This window comes from Nesoenas mayeri (genome assembly GCF_963082525.1).
Source record: "Nesoenas mayeri genome assembly, chromosome: 6".
Taxonomy (NCBI): domain Eukaryota; kingdom Metazoa; phylum Chordata; class Aves; order Columbiformes; family Columbidae; genus Nesoenas; species Nesoenas mayeri.
Genome location: NC_137545.1, coordinates 11,037,826 through 11,055,808, shown reverse-complemented (window position 1 = coordinate 11,055,808; position 17,983 = coordinate 11,037,826). Strand labels below are relative to the sequence as shown.

General features: G+C 41.8%; 1 protein-coding gene across 1 annotated transcript in view; it reads right to left on the bottom strand.

The window, feature by feature from the left end:
• LRRFIP1 (LRR binding FLII interacting protein 1) overlaps nucleotides 1-12,794 on the bottom strand; it is a gene marked incomplete at both ends in the record, with an annotated part of 108,137 nt that extends 95,343 nt beyond the window's left edge. Inside the window, one exon of the mRNA XM_080346297.1 lies at nucleotides 12,705-12,794. Within this exon, the coding sequence (XP_080202423.1) occupies nucleotides 12,705-12,794 (90 nt within the window). The remainder of the gene's footprint in view (nucleotides 1-12,704) is intronic.
• Nucleotides 12,795-17,983: the final 5,189 nt, after the last annotated feature.

Genomic DNA, 17,983 nt, shown 5'->3' with positions numbered 1-17,983 from the left:
CAGCAAATCCAGCCAGAGTAATCACTTACTGCATCTCAAAAATAATTCTGTGAAGCTTAGCATGTTAAAGGGAGTACCAGAAGTCTGTTGTTTCTATATATAAACTGGCTATGTGGTGCACAGTATGTCTGAATAACATGGCCTGCTTGACACTGAATGCAAGTTCTCCTGGGTGGCATAAAAGAAGTCTTCCTTTGGACTTACTTTCATATGACCAAAGCACAGCATAACATTCTCAAGAGTGCAGATAAGACAGAAATAAAAACGTGATCCAGTCTTCGGAAAGTACCATCACACCTACCACTTATAGTTGATTATTTAATTTAAGTCAGTAAAAGCCTTTCATAAAGCATTGTCACTCAAAGTGGTAGAAATAAAGATTTGAGCATGTAAGTACACAAAATACTTCATGAGTTAAAGTTATACTACACAGAGGGTTATCTACCCACTGCCTTAGGCTGCAGCATCAGACCTTGTCAGCTGCTTCTTTGCTCTGCACCAGCATCAGACCTTTCTCTCAGGTGGCCTTTGCTTCCTTCCCCTTTATCTCCTCACATCTTTTCTTTTTAAAAACCAACATAACTAAAAATACATGCAAGAAACCTTTATGCATTTACCAACAGAAGAGTGTGGTGTTTATCCTACATAAAAATAAACACACCTAAGACCTCGACACACTGTCTAGGCACAACACACAGTTACCTGTGATGCAGTCTGGAAGGGTCTGCAGCCTTTCCCAAGATGACACTTGGATTTGCAAAGCTGCTAGGCAGGATTTCCTGCAGTGCCACGGTGTGAGCTCTTAGGACCCAAGTTTAATGTCAAAAACATTTAAAAAGTATCAAGTCAGAACAGAGAGTTTGATCTCTGTTTACATAGTATTTTTAATAAATAGGAAATACTTAAAACTACATGCATCCAATACACAAAATTATTTTCTCACACCTCATAGGTATACTTCCATTTTCTTTCACAAGAAGTCAGGGAGATCAAACCTCTTCAAATAATAATCAATAATAATAAAAATCCTTAAAGCTACAATTCTACCTGGCTTCAAGCAAATTAAAGACAAACCAGTAGATTTTTACATGTAATGTTAAGATTCAAAACTGGAGATGACCTTTAGCGCACCTTTCCATGGGTCGAATGTTCACATCCACAAGCAGATTTAATTAAATTTAGCTCTTTAGACTGATTAGAGTTAATAAAGTAATCTGGAAATAGACCATTTTATTGTGTTTACAATAAATTGTTTTGTTGGACTACATTATAACAGTTACTAGTTGCAAGGCACTGTTTTTCATTACCTCTTCAACTGCACTGACTTTATATGAAACGTAAAAAAAAAAGGACAGAGTCATTGTAAGTACTGGAGAAGATCAGAAATCTAGTGCATAAATTGTATGAAGGACTCTTCATAAGAGATCACCAGAGAAGACTGTTTTAATTTCATATATAAAACATACACACGGATTTACCATATACAAGAGAACTATTATAACAACTGACATTAGTTTTCATGCTCCCCACTACTTTATACTTGTGTTAAGCATTGGGCAAGTCCCGTGTGTAAAAACTGTTTGGGAATAGCTAGATGGGAAAAAGTCATGTGCAATTCTTCAAATTTTAAAAAGCCTGGTGACATTGCCTTTTCTTGTTAGCACAGCTGTGTGCTGCACAGTATAGATAATGGTTTCTGCTACATTGTGCTTTACCAGATTTTCTGTCCTTTAAGAACAAACATCAAACATTTAGTAATAGCACTCTAACCATGTATCTTCAGGAGATGAGCCAAGTTCTACATTCAGTTTGCAGAAAAAGCACACACAGGAAATTTCAGAGAAAACATTTTGAAAATTCATACTTCTCAAGCAATTTTAAGAGACCTGACAATAGAGAATAGAATTTAAAGAAAAAACATTATATCACACTATATCCTCCATTTATCACCATTACAATTAACTCAAAAATTTGTATCTACAAGAAACTCTTACCTGGTCAGCAGACTGGAATTACCCTCTCGCACTTGCTATCATTCCACAACCCATTCCCTCATGGGAAGGGGAATTCCCTAAGAGAGTCAGGACACGTCAAGCCCCCTTGCCCTGAGCGAGACGGTGCTGAACAACCCATCAGCTTGGATTAAAGCTAAAAAACCAGCATTGTTTAAGAATGACTGGACAGCTTTTGTGTGGGAGTGGGACAGGATTACAGTACCCAAACCAGGTCTGAGCTATACTGGATTACCTGGCGAATCTGTGTCCTAACTAACCCTCACTAACAAATGAGTTCAGTTTGAAATACGCTACCAGGCTACGCACACCTTGGTTAGTGGTACAAGAAAAATGACCTTCACGGGTACTTACTGGAGTTCTTGAAATCAAGAAATGCCATTTGGAATACACCAACAGCATAAGACAGAGGCAGCCCTCCCTGGTCAGGTCCTTTCTTTGCTTGCTACTTTTTTCCCTAACAGCAATGACCACCTAGTACATATGATTATAAATAGACTGTGAGACTGAGGATAAAGTTAACACTCAAATTGTGGCAATTAGTTTAATGTCAGGACCAGCTGTGTTTGAAAAATGGCAAGTAACAAGAAATAGTGAGGGAATGGGATGAACCAGAGGCAAAAGCTCAGCTCTTTGAGAAACACATTCTATTAGAGGAAATTATAACAAACCCCCAATTTCCTTAATGTTTAATACCAGCTTCTAAGGTGCACCAGGCTATCTTAGAATGTTATACATAAGGTTTCTATACCTGACTGCTGTATTCACAGTTCATATCCAAGATATTAAGACTATTCTTTTTGGCACCCTGTTTTGATTTTATGGGGGGAACACTTGAAAGAGCAGACCTGTTATGCCAGCAGCACAGGTAGCAGATCTCAGAGAAGCAACTCTGGGTAATGCAGATCTCTACAAGAAGCTTGCTTCTGTATTAAGAGGTTTAATTGTGTGTGTGTTCTCCACCTCCTCCCCCCAAAACAAACAAACAAAACAAAACAGACAAAAAAAACACACAAAAAGAGAGATTGCTGTAAGAGCACAGCTCACCACAAACGCATTGATCTTTATCTTCTAACACTATATTTGTAGACTGCTTGGTTAAACAACATGTTCTGGGTTAACAGAACTGCTAGCCTGAAAATTTTTAAGTCTGACAGTATATATTTATTCCACAAGTGATACAAAAGCACGTATAGAGAACCTTTCTTCACTCATTCTAGTTCACCAAATACTGATTTCTTTTTTTCCAGTGTAATTATACAAGAATGTACAAATATTACTAGAAACACTGTGTAACCCTCTATAAATAAAACACTGACATTCTCTATGTATACCAACATTATCCTTATATCCACATAGAAGCGTCCTATTTCCCAGAGCCCCTAGATTCCGCCACAGTTCATGTAAAGGTTAGGTCACATCACTGGTTCAATGTGCTCATTTCACATCAGGGCAGATTTAAATTTCATATTTAATAGACAAAGGAGTAGCATGACCTTTTGGTATCACAGAAAATGTCCCCAAAGCCCACTTCAATTTTCAACAGATGTTGATTGAACATATTTGTCAATGTAAATCCTCTTAGAGCTCAGCAACACATTCAGCAAAGGAAGAAAAATCAAGACAAGCACACAAACATTTCAGATGGGATAACAGACATTTTAAAGAAAACAGTTTATGTGAAATGCACAGTTGCAAAGCAAAGCAATAGCATTGTAGACCACTCAAACTTCAACGCATTTATTTTCTAAAGCACGTAAGGTTATATCTATTTCCCTAGTAACTCAATTTAAAGAACTTCAAGTTTGGAATCGGATAGAAACAAGAAGTGATTACACCAATTAATAAAAAAATATTTAAAAAAAGGTTGTCATCTTTTACTGATCATAGTCAGCAAAAGTAAATATGATTTCATGTTTGCATGTGAAGACTGTAGTACATTGGCACCAGTATTAGCAGTCATATTTGAAATATCTGAATCTAAAGTGATGCATGTTTTAAAAGCAAAGAGTTAAAAAAAAAAGTGAAGCTACTAAAGTCTGACAGACCAGAGCCCAGAGATTTCTTTGCATGTGAAGCAAACCAAGAGCCATTCCCTGCTCTCCTGTCAACCTAGTATGTTAGCTGATAAACGCTCCATAATTAGCAGACCCAAGTGGGGATGCCTGAAATCCATCTGACCTGAGGGAACAAGTTTGAAAACCTGACCCAGCTTTTAGCGTCACAGATATTCCTGTATTCCATTTCTGTCTACTGGAAGAGGCTGGCAAAAGCAGACAGAAGAGATAGACTCAACTAAATTTGGTATTCAAATGTGGGATTAGAGAAAGGATATTTTGGGATGTAGGAAGTACTCGAAAGAGGAAGGCAAAGGAAAAAAAAAATAAATGTAAATCAGATGCTGGCAAAGGTAAAGGTCACAAGATATGTAAGAGCAGAGACTGAGAGGGAAGAAATATTATTCCTTCACATTCCCTGCCTGTGCAGAGCTCAGCGCTCAAGGTATCTGTGGGACTGTGAGAATAGTCTGCAAAGAACTGTCAGTGGGTCTGCTTGGAACATCACCACTTCATTGCCAGCAATATTAAAACATGAGTCATTGGTCAGCCAGCTAAACCAGTAAACATGCAAATAAACTGCTTTTGTGGAACTTGCTTCCAGTAAGCTTTTCATCCTGGGAAAGATAAAGCAATCTGACACTAATTAAATCTAAAAACTGCAAGTAATGGCATCACGGTAGGAAAAACCTAACTCTAAGAATCTATCTTTGAGGAAGGCAGTAGCAGTTGGAGATACCATCTTGCTTGTTCCTTTGGTACAAGTTTGAATACAAATTGCATAGTCCACTTCCATTCACATAAACCTCCTGACAGCTAAGAAGAAAGAAAATTGTTGCTCTGAAACTTAACTACTGTTTTTGCATTTCTCTATGTGCCAATGATAACAAGCACTGCCCTACCTAATTACCAGGTATTAAAAATAGGAACACAGCAGCAGTGATGCACCTGGCAATTTTGGTTAACTAAAGGCTCTGATTTCTTGTACGGCAACATATAACACACACACAAAAAAACCTAAATATTTTCTCAAAGAGAACAGGAGCTCATGAGGCACTGAAGGACTAGAAGTGTTTTTGCGAGCATAGTATCAGGATTAAAGTGGATCACACAAGATACTCTCATCTTGCACACAAAAACAGCGTGCAGGAAGGAGAAAAGAGCTGTGAAACAGAGCAGTGACAAACCAGCAAGAAGTAATAGGAAAGGAAGAGGCTTCCTCACCACATCCGAGACTGGAGCACAGCTCGGATTTGGCACCATCAGATCACTTTCCCTGTTCACTGCCTCCAGCTCAACTCTTAAATGCTGCGGTAGCATTTAGGTGGATAAAACCAAAGCGCACGCCAAGCTGCTGGCTCGCAGGCTGCAGGCGCGCAAAAGGGCAAGGCAGATGTGACTGAACAATTCCACCTCTTTTCAGATCACACCCAGGATGTTTTACTGAAAGTACTTCATGCAGCAATCAACCTTCTAGTTCTAGGTCAGAAACTTTTAATGAGCAATTAGCTCAGACACTTGAGATACTGTTTGGTGCCAGTAAAAATAAGATCCTAAATTTAAAAAAAAAAAAAAAAAAAAAAAAAAAGTTATTTCAATCTATTCAGTGGAGTTTCCAAGTCAGAATTAGTCACTCAAAGTTTCAGACCAGAGTTGTGCCATTTCTATGCAATTATACTCAATACCCAAAACATCCATCTTTGCTTAACCAAGAAATAGCTAGTTTTGTTAAAAATTCTATTTCTTATGTCTGACAATAAACCCAACCTTTTTCAAAGGATTTGAAAATAACCACACCTTCTTCACAATTCCACAACCTAAAGGGGTACACACAGTATCGGAAAGTCACTTGAAGGAAAACATGCCACACTAAAGGGATGAAGGAACAGAGACCAGGATTGCAGGCTAGATGTTGAAGCATGAGTTAAATCAGTCTTGGGGATGCTGTTTCATTTAACCAGGGATATGCTCCTTTCTGCCCAGTTTTTGGTTTAGGCATATACCTATGTCCCAAACCAAGCAACCTTCAGTTTTGGAAGCAGCGTTAGTCAGAGGTAGCTTGTGTCTTCTCCTGTCTCAAAGCCCAAAACTCTCAGCTGGATAAGCCATAAAACTGCTCTTAGCTCTGCTCATCAGGAAATACTTCTCAAGTATTTCCACACTGCCCTCCACACTTCATACTGCTTAGCAAAGTTTGGTTAAAGGCCAAATTAAAAAATGAGAAATCCATCCAAATGCACACAGGAAGTGTCTTTGGCACCGAGGTCTAACCAGTGAATACTCTAGATAAGGACAACTGTCAAACTAGTACAGCGGTCAGAGGTAAGGCACATTCCTGCCAACATGAAAGTATTAGTTCTGTGCTTTATCCCAGCCTCTGAATACATGACTTCTCTACTGTCTATGTGGCCTCCAAAAATCAGTAGTTTTTAAACAGCCTGACCAGAACTTCCACATTTTCATAACAGAAAATTATGTCATATGGTCATTCACCTATCAGAAGTCATGTACATGCTGCATGGCAATGGATCAGCTCCTCCTAGGTAACTAAAACCTCCAAATTCCTACCAGTGAACTATTGCCTTATTTGGTATTTATTATGCTACACCAAGCTTTAATTTCAACACTTGAAGCTTCTACAACCAGGCCTTTGAGAGTTGCCTTACATTTCTTGTTACGTACCAGGAACACTGATGGTTCTCCATCCTCACAATATCTAGGAGTACCTGCAAACGAGCTTCAGATCATCAGCCTACTCAGTTTAAGAGATTACTGTCTCCAGTTGCTAGTCTCATCCTCCAGTAAGAGGTTACGCTGCTCACAGGGCAGAGGATGAAGAAGCACACAACAGCTCTTCCCGAACAGTAATTTACCTTACAGCATCGTACTTTTAAGAGTTTAAAACGAAATGACAGGCGAAGATGCTAAGCTGGAACCTAGCAGTCACAGTAACCTTGAACTGCAGTGATCTGCACCACAACTACTCATCTCAGCTACCCATGGTATGAAAAACATATTGATCAGGAATTGATCAACACTAACTTGAAAGACTGAAGACCAAGCCTACCTATATGAATCTTTTAAAGTATATTTTGCCTGATGTAATTCTCATTTCAATGCACATACCAGTTATTTTTCCAGCTTTAGCTAGGCAAGTTCTACAGTTTAATTCTTGTTCCCTAACTGAAATAAGGTAAAAGGAAAGTGTCTTGAGAGTAGATGGTTAAAGATGTCTTCCCATAAGAAATCCTTAAGCCTTTCCTTCATCTTTATTATGTGATGAAAGCCCAAACATCAGCTGTTTTTCTACTATGTGTAAGCCCAGTTATTCATCTCCAGTAGACTCAGAGTGATGAACAAGAGCATCAGGTAACAACCAGAAGCAGAGAAAGCTCCATGATGAAATGACCATGCACTTTCCTTTTCATAAGCACCTCTGGTATAATATCAACAAACAAACAAAAAACCTCCCAAAGCTAACTTACAACTATCTGAAGGAAAATTTGGCTTACTGCTTACTGCAGTTCCCTTCCCCCTCAACTCCAATGGGTAACTACTTCTCCCCAAAAAGTATTTCAACATAAGTGAGACAACAGCTGATACATTTGAGATGCTATTTTAAGGTTTGCCTACGAGTGCTTATGTCTAGCTAGACAGATTCACTATTCCTGGCAACCCGCTGACTTGACAGGAGGGACAAATACCTTGTTTCACAAGCCCAAAATGCTACGTGGATTGTGCTCCTTGCAATCAAAGGAAGAAAAAAAAATCTGAACAGTGTTGAAAGCCTTGCAGTACACTTGAGCTTTAACTTTATCCAGCAACAGGCCTGGAAAAACATCCTTGTGGATGAGGTAATGATTAGTATTACATCCTGCAGACAAACTCAGCATCTGGGCTTGCAAAGAAAAAGGCTGGGCTTCCCATGTTGTTAATCCTAACAGTAGTCTCTTGCTTGACTGAAATAGGAATCACAGTTCCTAAACAGCTGTTTCCTTGGACAGCAAGAGAACAGCTGAAGAGGACTCAGGCCAGGCATGGACACAAAAAACAGGCAACTAATTATTTAAAGTTGCAATAGACACATTGTGGGGAAGATTGTGCACCAGGAGACAGGCCACAATCACCCATTTAACTAAAATGAGATGGGCCTTAAGATTTTTGTCTCGCTTCTTAAACCATTCAAAGATGCCCCTTCACACATTTCTTTTGAGAAAGATTATAAGGGAAGCCAATCCCATTTGCTGGATATATAGACATAAAACCTTAGCGAAAAAGAGCACATCTCAATTTTGGAACAATTCTCCATGCCCTACTGGCAAGGTTTGCCTACAAAGTCCTCCTTCCCATATTTAGGTAAGCAGGTTGAGTCAAGCTCTCCATGAACATCCCCTGCTTTCATAACTTTCTCTTCTAGAAGAGAGACCTTCAGCCAGGCATGGTTTTTCACATCATTTTTCCCTGGGCTGATATATTAACATTCATAAAGGCAGAAATTAATTAAATGAAAAAATAAGTCAAGTACAAGCAACTGGTGCTACATAAACCAAAATGTTTCCAGGGGCTTCTCTTGGAATATTTATCTGGCTTACAAAAGTCTTTATGCATCTCTAATGCCAAATACTGCTCAAAAAAGTTCCACCACTATACTAACGAGGAACAAAGATCTTATACAAGCATTACCTGGTGTGTCCTCAGGAAATACACTGCTTCAAATGCTCTGATATGCATAATGGTTCAATAAAGTTCGCATGGCTTGTGCTCCCATATACAAATATCCACTCAGCTTATGTTAGCTGCAACTTTACCCAATTGTTTCCATCCCTATTTATGGAGGTCACCCAAATTGTTGTATAAACCAGAGAATTCTTCCCTTTAGATTCCATGTGCAATGATCATAGCATCTCTTCACCACTCCTGAAACTCCAATCGAGGCTTCTGAAGTTACTTAGTACCTTCTTACTGTAACCAGTAAAGCTGACTGATTGGTTTAACCTCCATTTTGAGCCATCTCTAATCAGTTACACTTCTACTCCTTCATGGGAGTGAAACATCCCCATTTTTTAATCACTAAGAATGCAAGTCAATGCCCAAACTAAAAACTTCGGTGAAACAATCAAATCTGCAGTCCATAAACTAATTGTGCCACTTATTTAAAAAGTAATAATTATACATGTAGGTGACAGTTCTTGAAACTTTGAAAGTGACACACAGTGTAGAAAAGAGTGAAGAAGCAACCCTCATAACATCACTTTGTTTAATAGTGAAAATAAAGTTATGTTTCTTGAATTACTAACTTCAGATTAATTACCAGCTAAAGACTACTCTAAATTGCTGGATGAAAAAGAGCGGATTTCTAGTACGGAGGTGATACAAGACAGGATTGTTTTTTCTGAGCAGTATAACACAAATCTGCTTGCAAAACATTAGCAAAACAATGTGTAAATTACTTTCCTAATAAAAACATGAAAATTACCTTGACTGTGGTCCTCCTCATTTGAGAAAATAAAACCCAGTAAGTAATATTATCTGCCTACATGAGAAATATCTTGTTTACACAGGTGGCAGTTCCGCATTGGATTTGTAAAATTCGTTCTGCAAAATTCTTTCTGCTCATGTAACATTTAAATATTACTGTAGCTAGCAAAGAGCAAAGTGAAAGTTGGGGGGGGAAATCTACTCGCCTAGAAACAATGTTTCAAGTTATCACATCAAGCCCATCTGACCCAAGCAGGAAAAAAGCGGGACGCCAGTTCCTCTAAGGTTCAGCAGCACAGGACTCTGCCTTCCCAAACCAGCCCGAGAGAAGGGACAAACGACTGCACCGTGCGCACACACTGTTATTGCTGCCTGCATTGGCAGCAACCTCGAGGAGTATCAAACTGCTAGATTTTGCAAACACAGCTGGCACAGATTCGTGGAGAGGAATAAAATAGCCCAAAAGTTTCCACTGACCTAAACACAGAATCATCTACTGGCGTCAACACAAGTCTGAAAGCGGAGAAGCCCATCATTGATCAGCTTTGCTCTCATCTGTAAGAGTTGACACCTGGAAAAAATAAGCTCAGCTATACAAGCTAGGTGTGCAGCAAAGCATGAGCAGCAGTCATCTGTGTCCCCTAGAAACTCTGAACACCATGTTCTTGTTTTAACTATATTCACTAGTTCAGAAATTGTCTCAAATATTAAAACTTACTACTACTGCTTAACATTACTAATACTGCTACTAGAAGCTTGTCACTACAATACGCTTCACTTTTACAATTTCCTTCCGCTTGCTTAGTTACTTCCTCTTAAGCCCGTTCTTGCATCCTGTGGGGGCGAGGACCGCCTTCTTATTCTTTCGGTCTATGCAAGACTGCACTTGCACAGCAAGACATCCTGGTTGTAGATTCAAAAAAAGAAAAAATTATGCTTCAAATGGCAGGTAGTATAGCAAAGCCCGCTGATTTTATAGGATCTTTTGACAATTGCAAAATGCAACAACTGGGAAGTGTCAAAGCAGCACAGTCCTTTTGGAGGAAAACCAGAAGGAGAGAAGATGCACGCATTTCAGCTCACTCCCAGAGATCCCAAGGTAACAGTACCTCTATGAATCAATCTGGTTTGGAAGCTCTTTTAGGCTCCCATCCTAACACGGCAAAATGAGAACCTAGAATCTGTTAGTAACTTGCAAGCACCTGCAGCTTCTGGATAACAAAGAAAGACCAAAGGAATGAGTGAAAACTTATGCACAAACACAACGTGTCTACCTCTCAGTTTTGCCTGAACACCTGTGAGGAAGGCTGGAAGAGCCGAAACAGCAGTAACTCTTGTCCCCTTCTCAACATAAAGATTCTAATCATCTTTATTAGGAGACAAAAGGCTTGCTTTACATTTTTAAGAGTTCTTACAATCACATAAAAATATTTATCTGGGTTCCCTTGTGTGGAAAACAGGCAGCTAAACAATAAAACTATTTTAAGTGCATAAAACTCAAGACCGAGTAACACAAAGAGTTAAAATAATATGGGAAAATGCTGAACCTTGAACTTGGCAGTTCACAGTTTTAGCACTCGAGGGAAAAGATAAGAGACATGCTTTTTGACCAAATGGAGTTGTTCTTTAAACAATCCCCAGAAGAAAAAAAAAAGGCAAAACAAAACATGAAACAACGCAATATCTGAGGCCTCAAACCACTGCACAATACAGTGAAAAGCAGTACCTAAGCTAAAGAAAAGTGAAAGTGGGAGATAAATGTGCAACAGACAAAGACAATCTAGGCCCTCTGTTACAGATTGATGCTTTCCATGATCAAGTGACAGCACAGCAAGGACACAGTTGTGGCATTTAAGCCCTTATCCTGAAGCAATTCCCAGGATATCAGAACTCAGGCTCTAACAGATAGCACAATCACTTTTACTTGCTATCTTATTTCCAGGACTTGGGGCATTATTGTCCTCCTACCTTGGAATCCATCCCTGAGAACTTTCCCATCTTCTCATCCTACTTCCACAAAAATCTGACTTCTGGAAACATGCTATCCAAATCACTCATGCAGAAATCAGTCTACTGCATGTATTCCAAAGATGCTACAAACCACTTTACAAGAATAGTAAGGGTTTTCCATACCATTAGTGATAACATCCAAGGTGAACAATGTTACAGCTAACTCAATGCAACAGCCAGCTGCCACCATCAGCATTCATCCCATCCTGCTGCAACTGTGATTCAGGAAAGGAAACCAAGAGAGACTTAAGTCTCTTCTAGAAGAGTGATTTATCTTGTCACCCATCTTGGGGTCAGACCAACGCAAGGCAGGGAAGAGATGCACATAACCTATGCTAGGGGAAGGGGAAGGCCACCTTCAGCAGCAGCTGGCATCAGATCAGCTTAGACACAGTGAAGAACAACCCCACAGCCGCTTTATCCCGACCTCACGCTGGGGTTGCCCACCTCCCCCATGAGAAGACTGTGGGAAGAAGGATGCAGAACAACCTGTGTTGGCTTTAGTGACATAAAACCCAAATTCATGTCATTCTGTTCACCATTGAAGCAATGCAACTGTCCACCGCGAGTAAGAATAAGGAGGTAGAAAGAGAACGGCTGTCAGCTGGTTTTAACCATTTAAAGTCAGATCAAGCACAATGCAGTGTCTAGAGCAGCAAGCCTAAATCATTACATATAAGCACGTTCCCAAGTTAGATTGTACGCTTACGCCTGCATCTAGCATCATCTCGCAGCGTTCTGGTTTACGTTTTTTTTAATTTATATGTATCCCCAAGAAACCCGAGGGGCCCGTTTTCCGGCTCTCGGTCATTAACACGCTCAGCCGCAGTCAATTAACGTCCCCCGGCCGGAGGGGCTGGCGCAGGGGGGGCTGGCGCAGGGGGGGCCGCCCGCCCGGGCCGCGCCGCTCTCCCCGGACAAACCCCCCGAGCGCTGCAGGCTGAAGCGATGCGCTCCAGGCTGAAGCGATGCTCTACGAGCACGGACCAGGCCGGGATGAACGCGGCTTTATTCGCCGATTCATCAACCTGCCCTTGAATCGCCGTTGTGCCCGTTGCCCGGGGGCGCGTGCGCGGCGGTTGGGGGAGCCCAGGGAGGGGAGGGGGGGACGAAGGGGAGGAAAAAGCGGGGGGAGGTCGCCGCTCACCTCGCGGGCGATCTGGTTGAGCGCATCATCCTCCGCCGTCAGGCGCTCCCGGTTCGGCAGCCGCTTTCGCCCGGCACCCTGCGTCCCCATGGCGGACCCGCTCCACCGCCACTGCCCGCCGGACACAGACACGACCCTCCCGCCGCCGCCGCCTCCTCCTCCTCTGCCGGTGGCCGGCGTGAAGGGCCCGGCCGTTACCGCCCCCCCACCGCGCGCATGCGCCGCCGCCCCCCGCTCTGAGGGGCCGGGCCGGGCGCCGCCTCACGCCCCTCAGCGGCCCCCGGCAGCGGGGAGCGGGCAGGGAAACGGGCTGAACCCTCCTCTCGCACCTTCCCCGCTGGGGACCCCTCCCGCGGCACCCGCGACCCTGGCCGGGCACAGCCAGGGTCTTTGATTAGTATACTTTCGTGTATACAACATTACAGTGTGTGTACAACATTACAATTGTTTTGGGAACCGTAGCTCTTCTGATGACTGGGTAGTAGTGTCGCATTGATGCTGCTTCTTATGCCTGGGACAATTTATCTTGACAAGAAACTGATTGTGATTAAGGGCGGTGGTCAGTAGGTCGAGAGGTTCTCCTTCCCCTCTACTCTGCCCTGGTGAGACCACATCTGGAATATTGTGTCCAGTTGTGGCCCCTCAGTTCCAGCAGGACAGGGAACTGCTGGAGAGAGTCCAGCACAGGGCAACGAAGATGCTGAAGGGAGTGGAGCATCTCCCGTGTGAGGAAAGGCTGAGGGAGCTGGGGCTCTTTAGCTTGGAGAAGAGGAGACTGAGGGGTGACCTCATTAATGTTTACAAATGTATAAAGGGTGATTGGCACGAGGATGGATCCAGGCTCTTCTCCGTGACAGCCAATAGTAGGACAAGGGATAATGGGTTCAAACTGGAACACAGGAGGTTCCACTTAAATTTGAAAAGAAACTTCTTCTCATTGAGGGTAATGGACACTGGAACAGGCTGCCCAGAGGGGTTGTGGAGTCTCATACTCTGGAGACATTCAAACCCACCAGGACACCTTCTTGCGTAACCTCATCTGGGTGTTCCTGCTGGGAATTGGACTGGATGATCTTTCAAGGTCCCTTCCAATCCCTAACATTCTGTGATTATTTTGTCAGCAGAAGCAGATAGATGAGTTCTCCACCTTACCTGGGCATTAAAAACAAGCATGTGACATACTATATATTAGTAATACTTTTAATTAGTATAATCTTAATTTACTTGATGCAATTACTAAATATGTGTTCCCAAGAACAAATATTGGTATAGTTTTCATGAGTCCTATGCCAAAGGCAAGAGAAGTATAACTCTACAGAAGCAAACTGATGTACTAAGATCAAGATTCACAAATGGAAAGGGGAAAATTGCAGACAGCACTACCAACTTAATGGCATAAGCAAGATGCCTACTCAACAGCATCTCCTAAGAATAGGTGTTCCTTGTTGTACACAATTCACAGAGGTCAGATTTTTCTCAGTACACATTTTCGGTGACAAGGGGGGATCCTGACTGTGGACGAGGCTGTAAGAACTCCAGCTACTTCTCTTCTCTGAACCTATTTTCTTTCATGTTGCAGAAACCACTGTCCTCCAACTTGCACCCACCATGTTTTCCCAGCCCCCAGTGACCCTCCTCCTGAGGCCTCATGGCCACAAAGCTTAATAAAATTTCCCTGAAATCGGGAAAACCTCACTGTCTGTGAATCTGGGTGGTTTCTCTGCAACAAACACGAGGGGAGTGGACCAGAAATCCATCTTCCCTTGCCCCGAGCGCTCACCCAGCCTTGTATCCCTGTGGGATCCCTTCAGCCATTAATTTTCATGTTAAGCATAAGTGGACATGATTAATTCTAGTGTCAAATACATCAATGCTTAATTAATTCACATTGACAAGGAGCATTTATTCTCCGGGATTCCCATCACTGCCCTTGTAACTCAATTCTCACAATAATTCCTGAAATATAGGTTATAAGTCTCTCAAGCTCAGGACACCAAACGGGTTACACAGCTGCATGACACTAAAAGGGCTGTGAAACCCACCCCCTTACTGACAAAGACCAGCAAACTGCATTTAATATTTATGACTTAATTTTACAATCTATTCAAACTTGATAAAGGCAAAATGCAAAGCCTCCCTGCGCTGATCAGCCTAATTTTTGTCTGTCAGTTTTCATATACGGCGGCCAAGATTTGGGTCATCCTCAAATTCAAAACTGTGTCAAGCAGTTTAATATATCACCCCTTCTCTTGAGGACACGTATGACAGAATAAAGCAATTGGTATGTGTTTCAGGGAAAAAAAAAAAAAGCAAAGCAACCAAACAAAACAAAAAACAAACCCACCAAAACCTAGTTTTAGAAGAATCCCTTTCTCCAAAAGAGTATACATGCCTCCCATCAGCACCAAGCTGCTACTTGTTCTTCAGAAACTATTTAATTCTCTCTTGTTACTTTTTATACGAGTGACATCAAGGTGCCTATTTATAGCCAGTCCCTGTGCTGAAGCGACTGCCTCTGTGTGATTTCCCACCCCAGCACCCGGCACCGCACGTGCGAACGCTCTGGTCCGAACTTGGCAGGAGATTGTGCAGACCTTTGAGATGCAGCTGTTGCCTTCAGAGTAGATGAGTAATTGAGAGGTCTTAACAAAGTCCTCCTGATCAGCCACCCTGCCAGGCAAGGTTCCCTCTTCTCAGCACTGGGATCTGCAGCCTGAAGAGGAATCCCTCCTATTTTTGGCGGTTTTCTTCTGTTCAGCATTGCTTTCAAGCGGGAACTCAAAGCCCACCCTCTCCTTCACCCTGCCATCGTTCCAGCTCTATGTCTACAACTTTCTTAGAGCAGCCAAATACTATCTCTGTTTCAGACAGCATATGGGCTGTGCATGCACTCACCACACACATTACAGTTGTTTTGGGAACCATAGCTCTTCTGCTGACTGGGTAGCAGTGTCACATTGATACTGCTTCTTATGCCTGGGACTATTTATCTTGACAAGAAATAAGTGTGCAAGCGTGCAAGGCAGCACAGGGACTTTAAAAGTGAGCTCTGACCCTGCTACAGAGACACAGTCTTGCTGTGTCCAGCTTTCCTAGACATCCCACAAGCTTCCCTTCTTCAGCCACCTCAGCTCCAGCCTCACCTCTCTAAGACCTGGCTTAGCACTATCACCCTTTTGGGCCCTGCATAACTGCCTGAGCCCTTATCCTTACATTTGCCCCTGCCCTTTGAGGAATTCTGGCTAAAGATGTAGCACAGCGCCTTATTTTTAGGTCCGTGTTACCCAGGGATTTCAGCCACCTGTGCAGCTGCATCACTGTATCCATGCAAGGAATTTCCAGTTCAGTGGTGCAGTAAGATTTACATTAGTGCTGTTTGCCTTTCTGGTTGAAAGGTTTACAGAGGCTTAGCCTTACAGCCAAACTGAGGTTTGTGCTACAGAAGTTCATGTCCGAAAACCCACTGTTCAGAGGGCCTTGTTAAAAATAAATAATTCTTTAAAAATAAAGCAGAAAAATGGGAAGAGAAGAAGCTGCTGAGTGACTGCAGTCAGATTACAAATCACACATTGAACATGTACTGCAGTGTACATGTTTTTTTCTTGTACCTTTTTTTCTTGCATTCCAGACACTTATAGTAATTTTTTCTTTTAATATAGTCAAAATAAGCCATCTTGTTGTAAAAATACTGTACAGACAGAATTTGTCCAAATAAATATGAAATAATGATTCAAATAAGTTAGTTTTGGCTACACAATGAAGTGCAGTGAGTGCAGCTGAAAATGAAACACTGAAATGTACATTTCTTATTTTAACAAGCAACATGAAGTCGAGGCTCGTTTTGTCTGAGAGTCATAAGCATGATTAATGCTACTCAGACAAGACTAAGTATCCTGGGCCAGTTTCAAAGGCCTCTATTTTAAGAGTATAGTGTGTATCTCATTCTCCAATATTCTGTGTATAAGGAGGCTGTTTGATACAGAGCATGTTCCAAAGATACAGTTTTCCCTCTGTGCTGCTCTTAAACCCAGCCATCTTGTACAACCGCATTCTTGAGGATCAGAGCAAGCAATCAGCTCTTAAAATTATCACTGCTCATGTGCTCAGACTGTTTTTTACATAATAAAATGGGGGTTTTTATATTCTGTTCAGAACAATATGATTACAAATCTATTACCAGCAAGCCCTGGGACTGGGGAATCCAGTGACTGGCTGACAGTGTGAAAAGAAAACACAAGGGCACCTCTCTGCCCCACCATAAGATCACCACATCTGCCAAACCAGAAATGAAGTCTGACAGCTTTAACAAGATGTCCATATGTTCAAGGAGAGCAGAATGCTTAAATACCTTGGAAAATCTACACTTAGAAGGCTGATATTTCATACTGTTCAAGATACGTGAAATGAACAGAGTTCCGTTAACATTCTAACATTTTGCAAACATAACAGCAGTGGTATCCAGCAGGGTCTGTGGATTTATTAATGGAAAAAAATTACATCACAGACAAGTATGTACTGGCACTGAAATACTGCAGAAAAAAACACTGGTGCAACTAAAGGGCTTGTACTTTATTAAACCTCCTGTGGAGCTCAAGATGATCCTCTTCAGCAAAACAGACCTCCTGGCAAAAGCTTTCAGATGTTGCCACATTTGAGCAGTGTCAAGACAGGGTTCAAGAGACTAGTAGTGTCCATGGGGATTTTGTCCGGATGAGATTCATTACTGTTGCTTCATCTCTTCAAGTCAGCAGAGTCGCTGTTTGCATCAGCAGAGCTGTGACACACTGGGAACCCTGCTGAGCTTCCTCACATCTAGCTGAGGGTTTGTAGTTACACAGTGACTTGTCACAACAAAGCTGTAACTGATAAGTGCCTTCCCAAGTGGTCCAGAAAAGAGAATGATGAACTTGGGTTCACCAAGGAGAATACAGTCCATGAAGCAATGGGCTTGCAAGACAAGCTTTAGGAATACTGGAGAAAAAAAAAAAAAAAAAAAAAAAAAAATCTATATATATCTCCCACAAGTGCAGCAAATTATTACCTTATTCTCTTTTTAGCAGCAATGATTTACTTGCTATACTAAAGATGTGGGGTGTTTTCTGAAGAGGGTTTATTTGTTGTCTTCATCTTGCCAAAACCCCTCAATGCCTCAATGATGTACTGGCCTCCTGTAGTCACCCTGTCATGAGAGGTAGTTTTTCCACCTCTAAATTCTACACTGGTCACTGAATATGGCACTTTGCGATCTTGAGGTCTCAGAATTTGATCCCTTTAAGACT